This window comes from Oncorhynchus nerka, linkage group LG13 (assembly GCF_034236695.1).
Source record: "Oncorhynchus nerka isolate Pitt River linkage group LG13, Oner_Uvic_2.0, whole genome shotgun sequence".
Classification (NCBI taxonomy): Eukaryota; Metazoa; Chordata; class Actinopteri; order Salmoniformes; family Salmonidae; genus Oncorhynchus; species Oncorhynchus nerka.
In genome coordinates this window covers 41,609,355-41,624,029 of record NC_088408.1, presented here as the reverse complement: position 1 = coordinate 41,624,029, position 14,675 = coordinate 41,609,355, and the positions used below count along the sequence as shown (strand labels likewise).

Below are 14,675 nucleotides of genomic sequence, written 5' to 3'. Positions count from 1 at the left end.
TCGTCCGTCGTGCTTAAATTACTACACATTCTATGTCTGAGTCACTTATCAGAACAAACAGCAGACAGCGCAACCTAGTGGATGGCCCGCGGCTATTTTGACTCTTTAATCATCATAAATGGTGGAAGATGAAAGGAAAGAGGTGCCATATAAGGGAAAGAGGAATATACAATTATTAGAGCGCAGTGCTTGAATTGAGCCAGTTCAAACTGGTAGAGATTACCGGTACCTCTTATCAACTATAAAATATGAGCACCACTACTGTAAGATTAAAATGATTACAGGCACCATTTTCATTCCACTTCAAGCACCGCAGTACCTACAGTATTTTAAGGGAATTAGTACATTTACTTACAGTTCAAGTCAGAAGTTTACATACACCTTAGCCAAATACATTTAAACTCAGTTTTTCACAATTCCTGACATTTAATCCTTGTAAAAATTCCCTGTTTTATGTCAGTTAGGATCACCACTTTATTTTAAGAATGTGAAATGTCCGAATATTAATAGATTGAATGATTTATTTCAACTTTTATTTCTTTTATCACATTGATCACATTGATCACATCAGAAGTTTACATACACTCAATTAGTATTTGGTAGCATTGCCTTTAAATTGTTTAACTTGAGTCAAATGTTTCAGGTAGCCTTCCACAAGATTCCCACAATAAATTGGGTGAATTTTGGCCCAATCCTCCAGACAGAGCTGGTGTAACTGAGTCAGGTTTGTAGGCCTCCTTATTCGCACACACTTTTTCAGTTCTGCCCACACATTTTCTATAGGACTGGGGTCAGGGCTTTGTGATGACCACTCCAATACCTTGACTTTGTTGTCCTTAAGCCATTTTGCCACAACTTTGGAAGTATGCTTGGGGTCATTGTCCATTTGGAAGACCCACGCTTGAACTTACTCACTGATGTCTATAGACGTTGATTCAATATATCCCCATAATTCCCCCCCCCCCCATGATGCCTTCTATTTTGTGAAGTGCACCAGTCCCTCCTGCAGCAAAGCACCCCCACAACATGATGCTGCCACCCCTGTGCTTCACTGTTGGAATGTTGTTCTTCGGCTTGCAAGCCTCCCCCTATTTCCTCCAAACATAACGATGGTCATTACGGCCAAACAGTTCTCGTTTTGATTCACAAAGTACGATCTTTGTCCCCATGTGCAGTTGCAAACCGTAGTCTGGCTTTTTTATGGCAGTTTTTAAGCAGTGGCTTCTTCCTTGCTGAGCGGCCTTTCAGGTTATGTCGATATAGGACTCGTTTTACTGTGGATATAGATACATTTGTCCTTTGCCGTTGTTCTGGGATTGATTTGCACTTTTCACAACAAAGTATGTTAATCTCTAGGAAACAGAACGCATCTCCTTCCTGAGCGGTATAACGGCTGTGTGGTCCCATGGTGTTTATAATAGCGTACAATTGTTTGTACATATGAACGTGGTACCTTCAGGCACCTTCAGGCATTTGGAAATTGCTCCCAAGGATGAACCAGACTTGTAGAGGTCTACAATGTTTTTCTGAGGAATTGGCTGATTTCTTTAGATTTTCCCATAATGTCAAGCAAAGAGGCACTGAGTTTGAAGGTAGGCCTTGAAATACATCCACAGGTACACCTCCAACTGATTCAAATTATGTCAATTAGCCTATCAGAAGCTTCTAAAGACATGACATAATTTTCTGGAATTTTCCAAGCTGTTTAAAGGCACATTCAACTTAGTGTATGTACAATTCTAAACCACTGTAAAAATAATCTTTCTGTAAACCATTGTTGGAAAAATGACTTGTGTCATGCATGAAGTAGATATCCTAACCGATTTGCCAAAACTATAGTTGGTTAACAATACATTTGTGGAGTGGTTGAAAAACAAGTTTTAATGACTCCAACCTAAGTGTATGTAAACTTCCGACTGTATACTGTAGCTGAAAACATTGAGGTAGTACAGCTCATACATACCTTCTGCGCTACTTGGTTGACCCAGTGGGAAGTGCAGTTGCTGAGATCAGGGCCCTTTGGGTGCCAGGCCCCCGTGGCAAGTACACATAAATAAGAGGCAGTGCCTGTCAGGAAAATACATTTACAATAGCTCAGTTATATAAGATATATATATTAGAAACTACATTGGATTATGTCATGTTATATTAGCCATATACCTCATCGTGTTAAACCAAAATCCTACATACACTGCATTTAATTGTTGTCTCTACATCAATAGCTGGTCATTTACCATAAATACTGACTATATTCTCCCAGTGCCAGTTTCACTACAAATTAAGTAATAATAAGACTTTTCCTTCCGTTCTAATTACACCAACGTCTAATGAACCCTGAATGATAACACAATTTCACACACAATCCAATAAGGCCTGAACATCTTCAATCAAGCTTGGGGAAACAGCTGAGCCAGTTCCCTTCAACACACTGGCTGCACATTGCCAAATACTATTTTGACCTATAACAATGCAGTGAATTATTTACACAACTGTAAAAATACAAAATCTTGTTGATTCCCTATACAGTCCTGCACGAATTGAATCTATCAATAAATGATTGTCAGAAACAATAACATACTGTGCAGGTAACAAAAACACACAAGCGATCTCATCTCTCCAACCACTCATCATGGTGATAAACAGTAGCTAATGCCCTAAGGTAAACCCTCTGCTTACCTCGGGTCCCCTTGGGGCAAGGCCTCTCTACTAACATGCCCCTCTGGGTCTGAGGCCACACTATGTCCCTCTTTTCCGTGGTCTCACAGAAGCGCTCTGGTAGGGGGAAGGACTCCAGAGGCGGCTGGGCGGTGGTCTGGGGAACCTCCAGAGGGGGTTTGGGCCCTCCTCTGTTGTTACCCTCCTTGGGCCCTGTTGTGGTCATGGTGTTTGCTACGCCTTTGTTGCGTGCTGCTGTGGTGGTTGTTGTGGTGGTTGTCGTTCGGAGAGGCTCAGCCGGCGCCAAGGTCGCTTCGGAGAGAGGTGGAGCTGGGGAGAAAATGATAACGTCGTCTCATTTTAGCTCGATCAAGTCTTTCTGTTCTCGTTCTTTCAAAACACACCTGGTACAAAGCTGGCTACACACAATGGTGGCTACACACAACTGGGGAGCTGGGAGTGCTTTGTGCAAATATATTTGCTTTCCCCTGGACTATATCTTATTCAAGGCACTCAGTCTGCACCGAACAAGACAATAATTACTGTAACATCTTCCTGCCTGGCAGTCACTCTTGCCTGAGAGACTATGAGGCACGGCTGATTACATTTTGACAGAGAAACAAGGAGCCCGTGTGTGTCGTTTTGTTGTCCGAACATTCATTCGGTGGTTGTTTTCCTTACTCGCCCCACATTTTGATAAAGCCGGTATGTGTTATGTGCCAAGGGCAAAAACAATACGTTTCAGTCAGGAGAGAAAAGGAAACACCACATTCAAATACATCCCTCCTTGCCTTCTGAAGTAATCACAGCTCGGAATTGGTTGGATTGTTGAAAGCAATAGGTTGGCGACCTTGCTTACACCTATCCATCACTTATAGATCTGTGCTTACCTCACGGAAACAAGGATGAAATTATACATTTCTGAAGTATTACAACAGGGCTTATGGCTGACATTTCTTTTGTTGTACTAGTACTATTATAACTGTATTTCCTGTAAGTGTATGAGTGTTTCATCCAGTGAAACGGTGATAACCATAAACCAGTCATTTGCTATACATCTGTTCACATCTCAAGGTACTGAAGCCAGAGTTTAGCAATATAATATAATTTTGAACACAAAATGATGTGCGAGGAATTTTATGCCTTTTATTATCCCATTAAGTTGTCCGTAACATGGAGGACTTTAAAGTGGTATTTGCTGTTGCCATTTTATCCCCGTAAATTTACGCAAATTCACTTAAACAACTACTGAGCTCACTGAGTGAGAGTGCGAAGCTCTCGCTTCCAGGCTTGCAGGGAAGACAGACATCACCACCATATCTATTGCTTCAATTGGATAATGGGACTGGGCTGATGGAAATAGTTTGCCTGGCAGCGCCCCCATGGTGTGGATGGAAGACTTCAGCACAGCCCAGGCTGAAGGGATCCCTCTTTGAGGTTGGCTGGTTAGCTTGCTACCTGCTGCGAGTTAGTCTCTATTGACCATTGGAGACAAGTCAATGCGCTTCCTGCCTAGCGGGAGCCCAAGCGGGTCCGCAATGGCACTCTACTCCCAACATAGTTCAATACATTTGACCAGAGCCCTATAGGCCCTGGTCAAAATGATATACACTATATAGAGAATAGGGTGCCATTTGGAAAGCACCCCCAGTCTTGGCTTCAGTAACTGCCTGTACATGATGCTTCCTGACTGAGACACAGACCTCAGACCTGAAATGGTGACATGGAGAAGTTCTCAGCTGACTGGATGTTTTGATACGGAGCTTGATGGTAAAGTTGGCTGTAATATATATGCCCAGGTAAACTACTGAAAATAACTATTCAGTCCTTTGTATTTCACATATACTGACCACATGTAGACAAGCTACCTCTGCAGATGATGCAGGTCTACTAGTTGAACATCGCTTGACACATAATAAGTGTATTATCAACAGTATTTACATCATGTTAGGCCACGAGGTAGTTGGAGAAAAGCCATGAATGATTTAAGTTCTCTCTATACTGTTTGGATGAGAAAATGTTTACATCTTTTCCTCCTTCGGACAGAAGTCAGATTGATGTGATAACACAACATGAATCCTTGATGTTTGGAGTTATATAAGATGAGGGGTTCACTCCCTAATACATCAAGATGCATGTGCAGTGCTATGATTCAAATACATTCCTTGAGCATGTTAGCTAATGATATTATGTCCACACCTCTCTTCAGAGAGCAGATCCTTGTACAGGCTTGATGCAGTCATTTCCATGTAAAAGGACCCTTAAGCACCAACATTTGAAGTTCACAGGAGCATGTTAAATCTAGTGTCAAATGAAAGCGAAGGGCCTAGATTTTTGAGAAATTAAAGCAGATATACATTTCTCATTAATATTAAATATGAGGAATAAGCCAAGGCTTTGATTTCTGGTCAAACAGACGGAAAAGGGGTGTTCTACACTCTACCATAAAAAGTCTTAAAAAGGTAGTATAAATACAACAACAACAATCATGTTGAAGTAAGGGGGGGGGGTGTAAAAAATGTACTAAAAACGAAAAATTATGTTACAGATTTTCCCTAATGCTGTTACAATTCGCAACAGAATTGTTGCAATTGAATTGCTTACAATAGCAAATCATAATAGTCATAAACCACAGTTGGATCACCTGTACAGTCCTCCCTTCCGTTGGCATACTGTTATGTTCAGCTCATAACTGTTTTCTTTCTCTTTCTGTCGTCTGGTGGTCAAAGCAAATGTAAAAACAGTCTGTAAAACCCCTCCCACTCACTCTTCCCCCCCCCCTCTTCTCTCTCCAGTTAATGTCACTTCTCCTGTCTGCAGGCTCAGCGTAGATCCGTTACCTTGGAATTGCCCTTTTGCTAAAAGACGTCCAATTGCATCTAATTGAAGTCTGTTCCTACAATCTGTCGCTTGGGTTATCAGCACAATAACAGTGAGGCAATTAAATGAGGCTAGGCTAACTGACTGTAGAGTGGAGCAAAATAGACAAAAATCCATATCACAATAAATTGACTGAATCAATACGATAACTATACATAGAACAATAAGTTAATAATAATGTGCACATTTTGTATCTATTACCCTTCAAACTACTAGTGCTAGATTGAATGTTGTAGCTATCAATTGTCCCAACAATCACCCATATTAGCAAACATTTTAAACTCCACATTTCTCTATTAAAGGCTTATTATCATAATGAACAATATCAGCAAAATGTCGAGGATAATTGGACGGTGTCGATAATTTTCGGTTTATTGTCCCAGCTCCAAAATTGAGTAGCATTCTTTCTCCTCTAGAGCTCTCCATTAGGTACACAATATATACAAAAGTACATGGACACCCCTTCAAATTGGCTGATTAGGCCACACCCGTTGCTGACAACTGTATAAATTCGAGCACACAGCCATACAATGTCCATAAGTCAAATTTTATTGGTCACATACACATGGTTAGCAGATGTTAATGTGAGTGTAGCGAAATGCTTGAGCTTCTAGTTAAGACCATGCAGCAATATCTAACAAGTAATCTAACAATTTCACAACTACCTTATACATACACACAAGTGTAAAGGAATTAATAAGAATATGTACATATAAATATAAGGATTAGCGATGGCCAAATGGCATAGGCAATATGCAGTAGATGGTATAGAGTACAGAATATACATATGAGGTGAGTAATGTAGGGTATGTAAACATTATATAAAGTGGCATTGTTTAGAGTGACGAGTGATACATTTCTTACATCAAATTTTTAATGAATAAAGTGGCTGCAGATTTGAGTCAGTATGTTGGAGCAGCCACTCAATGTTAGTGATGGCTGTTTAACAGTCTGATGGCCTCGAGATAGAAGCTGTTTTTCAGTCTCTCGGTCCCAGCTTTGGATGATAGCGGGGTGAACAGGCAGTGGATCGGGTGGATGTTGTCCTTGATGGTCTTTTTGGCCTTCCTGTGACATCGGGTGGTGTAGGTGTCCTGGAGGCAGGTAGTTTTCCCCCGGTGATGTGTTGTGCAGACCTCACTACCCTCTGGAGAGCCTTGCGGTTGTGGGCGGAGCAGTTGCCGTACCAGGCGGTGATACAGCCCGACAGGATGCTCTTTTTAAAAGTCTGTGAATGTTTTTGGACGATTTCAGTTTGTCCGTGATGTATACGCCGAGGAACTTCAAACTTTCCACCTTCTCCACAACTGTCCCGTCGATTTGGATAGGGGTTGCTCCCTCTGCTGTTTCCTGAAGTCCACGATCATCCCCATTGTTTGTTTACGTTGAGTGTGAGGTTATTTTCCTGACACCACACTCCGAGGGCCCTCACCTCCTCCCTGTAGGCCGTCTCGTCGTTGTTGGTAATCAAGCCTACCACTGTAGTGTCATCTGTAAACTTGATGATTGAGTTGGAGGCGTGCATGGCCACGCAGTCATGGGTGAACAGGAACTACAGGAGAGGGCTGAGAACCCACCCTTGTGGGGCCCCAGTGTTGAGGATAAGCGGGGTGGAGATGTTGTTACCTACCCTCATCACCTGGGGGCGGCCTGTCAGGAAGTCCAGGACCCAGTTGCACAGGGCAGGGTCGAGACCCAGGGTCGCGAGCTTGATGATGAGTTTGGAGGGTACTATGGTGTTAATTAAATGCTGAGCTGTCGTCGATGAACAACATTCTTACGTAGGTATTCCTCTTGGCCAGATGGGTTAGGGCAGTGTGCAGTGTGATTGTGTCGTCTGTGGACCTATTGGGGCGGTAAGCAAATTGGAGTGGGTCTAGGGTGTCAGGTAGGATGGAGGTGATATGATCCTTGACTACTCTCTCAAAGCACATCGTGATGATAGAAGTGAGTGCTACAGGGCGATAGTCATTTATTTCAGTTACCTTTGCCTTTTTGGGAACAGGAACAATAGTGGTCATCTTGAAGCATGTGGGAAAAGCAAATTGGGATAGGGATTGATTGAATATGTCCGTAAACACACCAGCCAGCTGGTCTGCGCATGCCCTGAGGACGCGGCTAGGGATGCCGTCTGGGGCGGCAGCCTTGCGAGGGTTAACACGTTTAATTGTTTCACTCACGTTGGCTGCGGTGAAGGAGAGTCTTCAGGTTTTGGTAGCGGGCTGTGTCCTCAAAGCGAGCAGAGAAGTTGTTTAGTTTGTCTGGGAGCAAGTAATCGGGTTCCGCAACGAGGCAGGTTTTCTTTTTGTAGTACGTGATTGACTGTAGACCCTGCCACATACCTCTTGTGTCTGAGCCGTTGAATTGCGACTCTACTTTGTCTCTATACTGACACTTAGCTTGTTTGATTGCCTTGTGGAGGGAATAGCTACACTGTTTGTATTCGGTCATGTTTCCGATCGCCTTGCCCTGATTAAAAGCAGTGGTTTGCGCTTTCAGTTTCGCGCGAATGCTGCCATCAATCCACGGTTTCTGGTTGGGGAAGGTTTCAATTGTCGCAGTTGGTACAACATCACCGATGCACTTACTAATAAACTCGCTCACCGAATCAGCGTATACATCAATGTTGTTGTTCAACGCTAACCGGAACATATCCCAGTCCACGTGATCAAAGCAATCTTGAAGCGTGGAATCAGATTGGTCGTACCAGCGTTGAACAGACCTGAGCACGGGCGTTTCCTGTTTTAGTTTCTGTCTATAGGCTGGGAGCAACAAAATGGAGTTGTTGTCAGATTTGCCGAAAGGAGTGTGAGGGAGGGCTTTGTATGCGTCGCGGAAGTTGAACAATGATCCAGAATGCTGCCAGCCCAGGTTGCGCATTCGATATGCTGATAAAATTTAGGGGGGCTTGTTTTCAGATTAGCCTTGTTAAAAAGTCCCCAGCTACAATAAATGAAGCCTCAGGATATGTGGATTCCAGTTTACATAGAGTCCAATGAAGTTATTTCAGGGCCGTCTAGGTAGATAATGCGGTCGGCATTTGATTGTAAGGAATTCTAGGTCAGGTGAACAAAAGGACTTGAGTTCCTGTATGTTGTTATGATCACACCACGACTCGTTAATCATAAGGCATACACCTCCGCCCTTCTTCTTACCAGAGAGATGCTTGTTTCTGTCGGCGTGATGCGTGAAGAAACCAGGTGGCTGTACTGACTCTGATAACGTATACCGAGTGAGCCATGTTTCCGTGAAACAGAGAAGGTTACAATCTCTGATGTCTCTCTGGAATGCAAACCTTGCTCGGATTTCGTCTACCTTGTTGTCAAGAGACTTGATATTGGCTAGTAGTATACTCAGGAGTGGTGGGCGACGTGCCCGTCTACGGAGAGAAGACCGCTCCGTCTGCCCCTTCCGCGGCGCCGTGGTTTTGGGTCGCCTGCTGGGATCTAATCCATTGTCCTGGGTGCTGGACCAAACAGTGGATCCGCTTCGGGAAAGTCGTATTGCTGGTCATAATGTTGGTAAGTTGACGTTGCTCTTATATCCAATAGTTCCTCCCAGCTGTATGTAATAAGACTTCCTGGGGTAAAAGTGTAAGAAATACTACATAAAAAAAACTAAATACTGCATAGTTTCCTAAGAACGCGAAGCGAGGCGGCCATCTCTGTCGGGGCCATAGAAATGGCACCATCATGGGATGCCACCTTTCCAACAAGTCAGTTCGTAAAATGTATGTCCTGCTAGATCTTCCCTGCTCAACTGTAAGTGCTGTTATTGTGAAATGGAAACATCTAGGAGCAACAGCGGCTCAGCCGCGAACAGTTATTGTGCTTCCAGAGGCAGTTTGGAACTCAGTAGTGAGTGTTGCAACCAAGGACTCACAGGACGGGACTGCCGAGGGCTGAAACGCGTAGCGTGTAAAAATTGTCTGTCCTTAGTTGCAACACTCACTACCGAGTTCCAAACTGCCTCTGGAAGCACAATAACTGTTCGTTGGGAGCTTCATGAAATGGATTTCCATGACCGAGCAACCGCACACAAGCCTAAGATCATCGTGCGCAATGCCGATGTGGTGTAAACCCATCCGCCATTGGACTCTGGAGCAGTGGAAACGCGCTCTCTGGAGTGATGAATCACGCTTCACGATCTGGCAGTCCGGACGAATCTGGGTTTGGTGGATGCCAGGAGAATGCTACCTGCCCCTTAGTTCCAGTGAAGGAACATCTTAACCCTACAGCAATGACATTCTAGACCATTCTGTGCTTCCAACTTTGTGGCAACAGTTTGGGGAAGGCCCTTTCCTGTTTCAGCATAATGCCCCGGTGCACAAAGCGAGGTCCATACAGAAATGGTTTGTCGAGATCGGTGTGGAATAACTTGACTGGCATGCACAGAGCGGTGACCTCAACCCCATCGAACACCTTTGGGATTAATTGGAATGCCGACTGCGAGCCAGGCCTAATCGCCCAACATCAGTGCCTGACCTCACTAATGCTATTGCGCCTGAATGGAAGCAAGTCCCTGCAGCAATGTTCCAACATCTAGTGGAAAGCCTTCCCAGAAGAGTGGAGGCTGTTATAACAGCAAAGGGGTGACCAACTCCATATTAATGCCCATGATCTTGGAAAGAGATGTTTGACGAGCAGGTGTCCACATACTCTACATGACCAAAAGTATCTCTTGTTTGATGTAGGCTCCTGTTTTGCTGATTCTCACTGGTTTTTGCTCTGTAGAACAGGGGATTGTTTTACGAGTAGCGCAAAACTAAGGGAAATGAATTCACTTAGGCAATAACAAATGTTTCAGAAGGCTGTGCTGTTACTTTGCCTTGATAATTCAACAGAATTGCTGCCAATATGCAAGTCCTAAAAAATATGTATACATGGATGACACTTGTTATGGAAAAGGCCCTTGATGATCCTATTTGTGAGTTTTGCATTCAGGTTTCTAAAGGGATTAGAGATTAGCCTTCTTATGAAATTGATGCCCATTTGAATTAAACTGCACATAACTTAAAGATGCTCCAGAACTTTGGCAACTATACATTATTTTTGAAACCTCCCGCTTTGGGCTGGACGTGTCAATGTGTAATTCATACATGCATAATCACCTCAATTAGCTATGAAATCCTTCATTTGAAAGTAACTGTTTTTCTGGAAACTGTGCTACCCCATTTTCTCTAAATTTTCCCCCACTTGGGCCAGTCCCCTAGCAATTAGAGTTAAACCAATGAGCTTCACCCCCTCACCATATGAGCAAAAGGCACATGATGCACCCACAGCAGAACGAGAGAGAGAGCAATGATTTGGTGCACAAATCTCCACGTATGCATAACATAGTCCGCAATTTCAGGATACACTTTTGGCTTGTGAGCACTACTTTTTGAACTACTGGCTAAAAACTATACAAAAGTACCGGAGAATCTCTTTAATAAAGTTGGATACAAACAGGCCTACACAATGTTGGTGTTTCTCTAACCCTTATTCAAATGTTGTGCTATTCAAGTTGATGCAGTTTGTTGGTCTGTAATTCTAAGAGCTATATAATCTCATTACCTTGATGCCGAAGATTCCTTTAATACAATGAAAACTGGGAAGAATTAACGCTACAGTTATTCAAATGGACACTCCTACCATGCTGTTGCTGGTTTGCAGTATACAGTGATGGCTATCTTTGGATAGGCAGCGGTTCGTCCCAAATGTTTATAGTGCACTTCTTTCGACCTGGGCCCAAATGGTCAAAGATAGTGTACACTATAGGGAATAGGGTGCCATTTGGAATACATGCACACTCTTAGGGGTTCTATTTATTGTTTGTTCTGCTGTGGCAGCAGATTCCTCCTGCCTCACATCTGTAACATATGCAGATGAAATACATGTTTTGTTCACCTGTGAATCCCTCCTGTACAATTTACTTTTGATTACAACTCAAGCAAATCTATCTCAGATTGGAGAAACCAGAGAGGATCCCCCCAATTAATGTCTGTCTAGCACTCAAGCCCAAGAGGGACCTTCAATTAACTGTCATGGAGTTATGAGTGTAAGGTAGTGATATCCTCCAAAGTGCTGAGAATTGTCAAACATGGACACATTCATAACCTCTTTATGTGATCGCCGCCCACGTCTTTTTGCCTGGAAACATATTTTCATCGCTCGGTTATTACTACTTTGGGTATAGGGCATGGGTTTCATCTGAGATGATATGACAATAATCCAGGAGAGGAAGGAGAGGAGAGAAAGAGGAGAGGAGGGGGGAAGTGCTGTCTCGTGTTGTCAGAGCTGCATCGAGCATAGATTGGACTTCTCCAGGCCTCACCAGTCTTGGCGCAGTTGAAAAATGAAAACTGACAGCGAGTGTGTCTTTTATATTATGCTTAATGGCCGCACTTACGCTGTGCACCGCATGGTTGTTCACATGAGTAATGCTTCATACACGTTATCAGGGGCTGTTTATCTGGAGAGAAAAAAAGGGAGGAAAACCTATATGGAAGGTTTGTGAGACCAATGTTTCAGATAATGCGCACATAAGGGGTAAAATAGTATTTCATTTAATTTGTACCAACTATTGCTTGTCACTGAAGAAAAACCAACAACATTGTGTCAAATAAACCTGCTGAAAAGATCTCCCTCTGAGATTCTCCCTCTGCCTTTCTGGTGCAAAACTAAAGGGGTCCTTTAAACACAGGCTTTTATCAGTTGTGAAATATGGGTCCCAGGTGGTAATCAGCTCCTAATAGAAGAGTAAAAGCAAACAGAAGAAGTCAACAGAGGCTCAAATAAATAAAACCCTGTTTCTCAGATCAAAAAGGAGCCAAGTTCAGCCTTTGTGAAAGGGCCAAGAAAATCATACCAGGAAAATAAACTAATAAGCCATCTACTTCACAAGTAATTTGAAAAAAATAATTAACCCCTTATCGGCTACAGTGAACTGCACAGGGTTCCGTTTACCTGAGCTATAAAGATGGAAGTGATAACCTCATAACCAATCCTTGCAACCAAGTGTCACATTTTTGCTAAAGTGCACACATTAACATCGTCCTATGTATTCATTAATTTCCCTGGGCTTTCAGTGAAAGATCCACCTGGAAATTATACTTGCTGATTGTTGTGATAATATGTCTGCAGTAAATTCCAATATCCTCCTATCATAACAATAACACACATGAAAAAATTAAATAACATTGTTTGGTTCAGAGATATCAGCAATATAAGCAATTCCTTAAGATGTATTTCCTAAGAGTAATGTACTTGTGTTTATAGGTCCATGTCTGTGTCTAAGCGAACAAAACCTAATAGCTGTTAGAGGTTGTCTCGAATGGAACACATACATTTAAGTACAGAGAGCAGACACACACACAGCAGCTGCCAGACTAGAGACTGCTTTTTTTTCTCTCAGCTTTCTCTACTGTACGTGCCTCACATTTCAAGCATTAACTCAGAGTGCAAAGAACTAGCCTACATTTGGTGCCATACACACTGGGTGTCTATTTCAGAACATCCCCAAACACACAGACATACAGGCAGGCAAACAAACCACCCAGCAGAACATCCATCCACACACACATGCACACGCACACACACACTCACAGCCCAATCCCAGAACAAATATTCTCAAAGGCACAATAACTGTTAGTGGACTGTATAGATGTCTCAATAATAATAGTGACTTCAATATGCATTGTTTAAACCGTAATCAAACATGAGACTGAGCTGATCCTTTCAGCCATACCTCAGAGAAACAGTAATCATCCTCTTATGTAAAACAACTCTGTGACATTGTGAAACGTAACCCAAGGCTGAGGGTTGCCCACATATGCTGTCATCACACATCATTTTGCAGTAGTTTGTTTGGACTATATGACACAGTAGAGGTCTAGTTCAACATGATGTAACCCAAACTGTAAAAACGTATTACCTTCAGTGTTGGAATACAAAATATCATACATGTGGATGCTTGGAAGTGCACAAATTGTTCCATGTCTTACAATGAGTGCAATAATAGCACCGTTTGGGAATGTGCGGAGAGAAAAACTTGAAATCGATCACATTTTAGAGAAATATCTGACGTCCAACCCTGTGTATCAAAAAATACACTTCTCAGAATTGAGAATTTTAAGAATTGAAAAACCTATAAATCTTCAACCAGGGACATCCCTACTGTATATTAATAAATAGGATCCAATGGAAACACATTGTGAAATCCCAGTACATCTGGGAATGAGCCTGCTAGAACAGCCCTTGTCGGATGAATCACGACTGAATACAGAAATAATATAAAAAGATATGGACTCATTTGGAGGAAGAAGTGAAGAGAATCCTGAGAGGGAGAGGAAAAAGCCTCAGAGCGGGTGCCGCGCAGGGGCCGGGGATCCGTCATTGAATTAGCATGTTCCTCCTATCATCAGTGCAGATTGCGGAGGTAATTCATTCCTCCATTGCTAATGCAGAGGAGGGGAGGCGGTGTGGACGCTGCCGGCACTGGCAGGGACGTGAGTCTGGAGAGTAACGGGAGTATAGAAACGCTGCCTCTGGGCAACAGATTGGCTTGCTGAAGTCTAACGCTGATCCTGGCCAGCAGACTAAGCCAGACACAGGCCCTGTTCAAATCATAATACATAATAATAGAATCCACCCTTCCATTCTTGTTTCCTTCAGGTAATCACAGATCTATAAGTGATTGGATAGGTGAAAGCAAGTTCGCCACCCAATTTTTCCCCCCAATCCAACCAATTCTGGTTATGTGATTACTTCAAGGAAGGGAGGTAGGAATGATGCATTTTCTACAGGGCCCATGGCAGGGCTGCTCATCTACAGGGACATGGGGCTATTGACTATGGAGAACAATGGCTCTCGCTATCAGCAGCCGCAGTAAGACAGGCGACAGGCCCGTCGAGTGTGTCCACACCAGAGAGAGAGAATGTGGGAGGAATAAAAATGGCAATTTTCCACATCAATACGCTCTCCCTTTCAAGTGATGTCCACTCGGACGCCGAGGACATGGGGTTGGTTTTGTCAAAACAAGCAGTGTCATCTTTTGCACATTTTTCCTCAGCACCTTGATCTCTGATCCGGGATAACTCTGGAGCATGTAGAGAGGGGCCTTCGCTGTTACCATGCAGAGCACCTTGGCTCACTGCGAGG

General features: G+C 43.2%; 1 protein-coding gene across 3 annotated transcripts in view; it reads right to left on the bottom strand.

Moving 5' to 3' along the window:
• The window catches only part of adgrl2a (adhesion G protein-coupled receptor L2a), a 199,465-nt gene that overhangs the window by 40,548 nt on the left and 144,242 nt on the right, over positions 1 to 14,675 (bottom strand). For all 3 annotated transcript variants that reach the window (XM_029677042.2, XM_029677045.2, XM_065026429.1), the window contains exons 6-7: positions 2,677 to 2,985; positions 1,964 to 2,067 (exon numbers count right to left, since the gene is read on the bottom strand). In XM_029677042.2, coding sequence (XP_029532902.2) covers positions 1,964 to 2,067; positions 2,677 to 2,985 — 413 coding nt within the window. The remainder of the gene's footprint in view (positions 1 to 1,963; positions 2,068 to 2,676; positions 2,986 to 14,675) is intronic.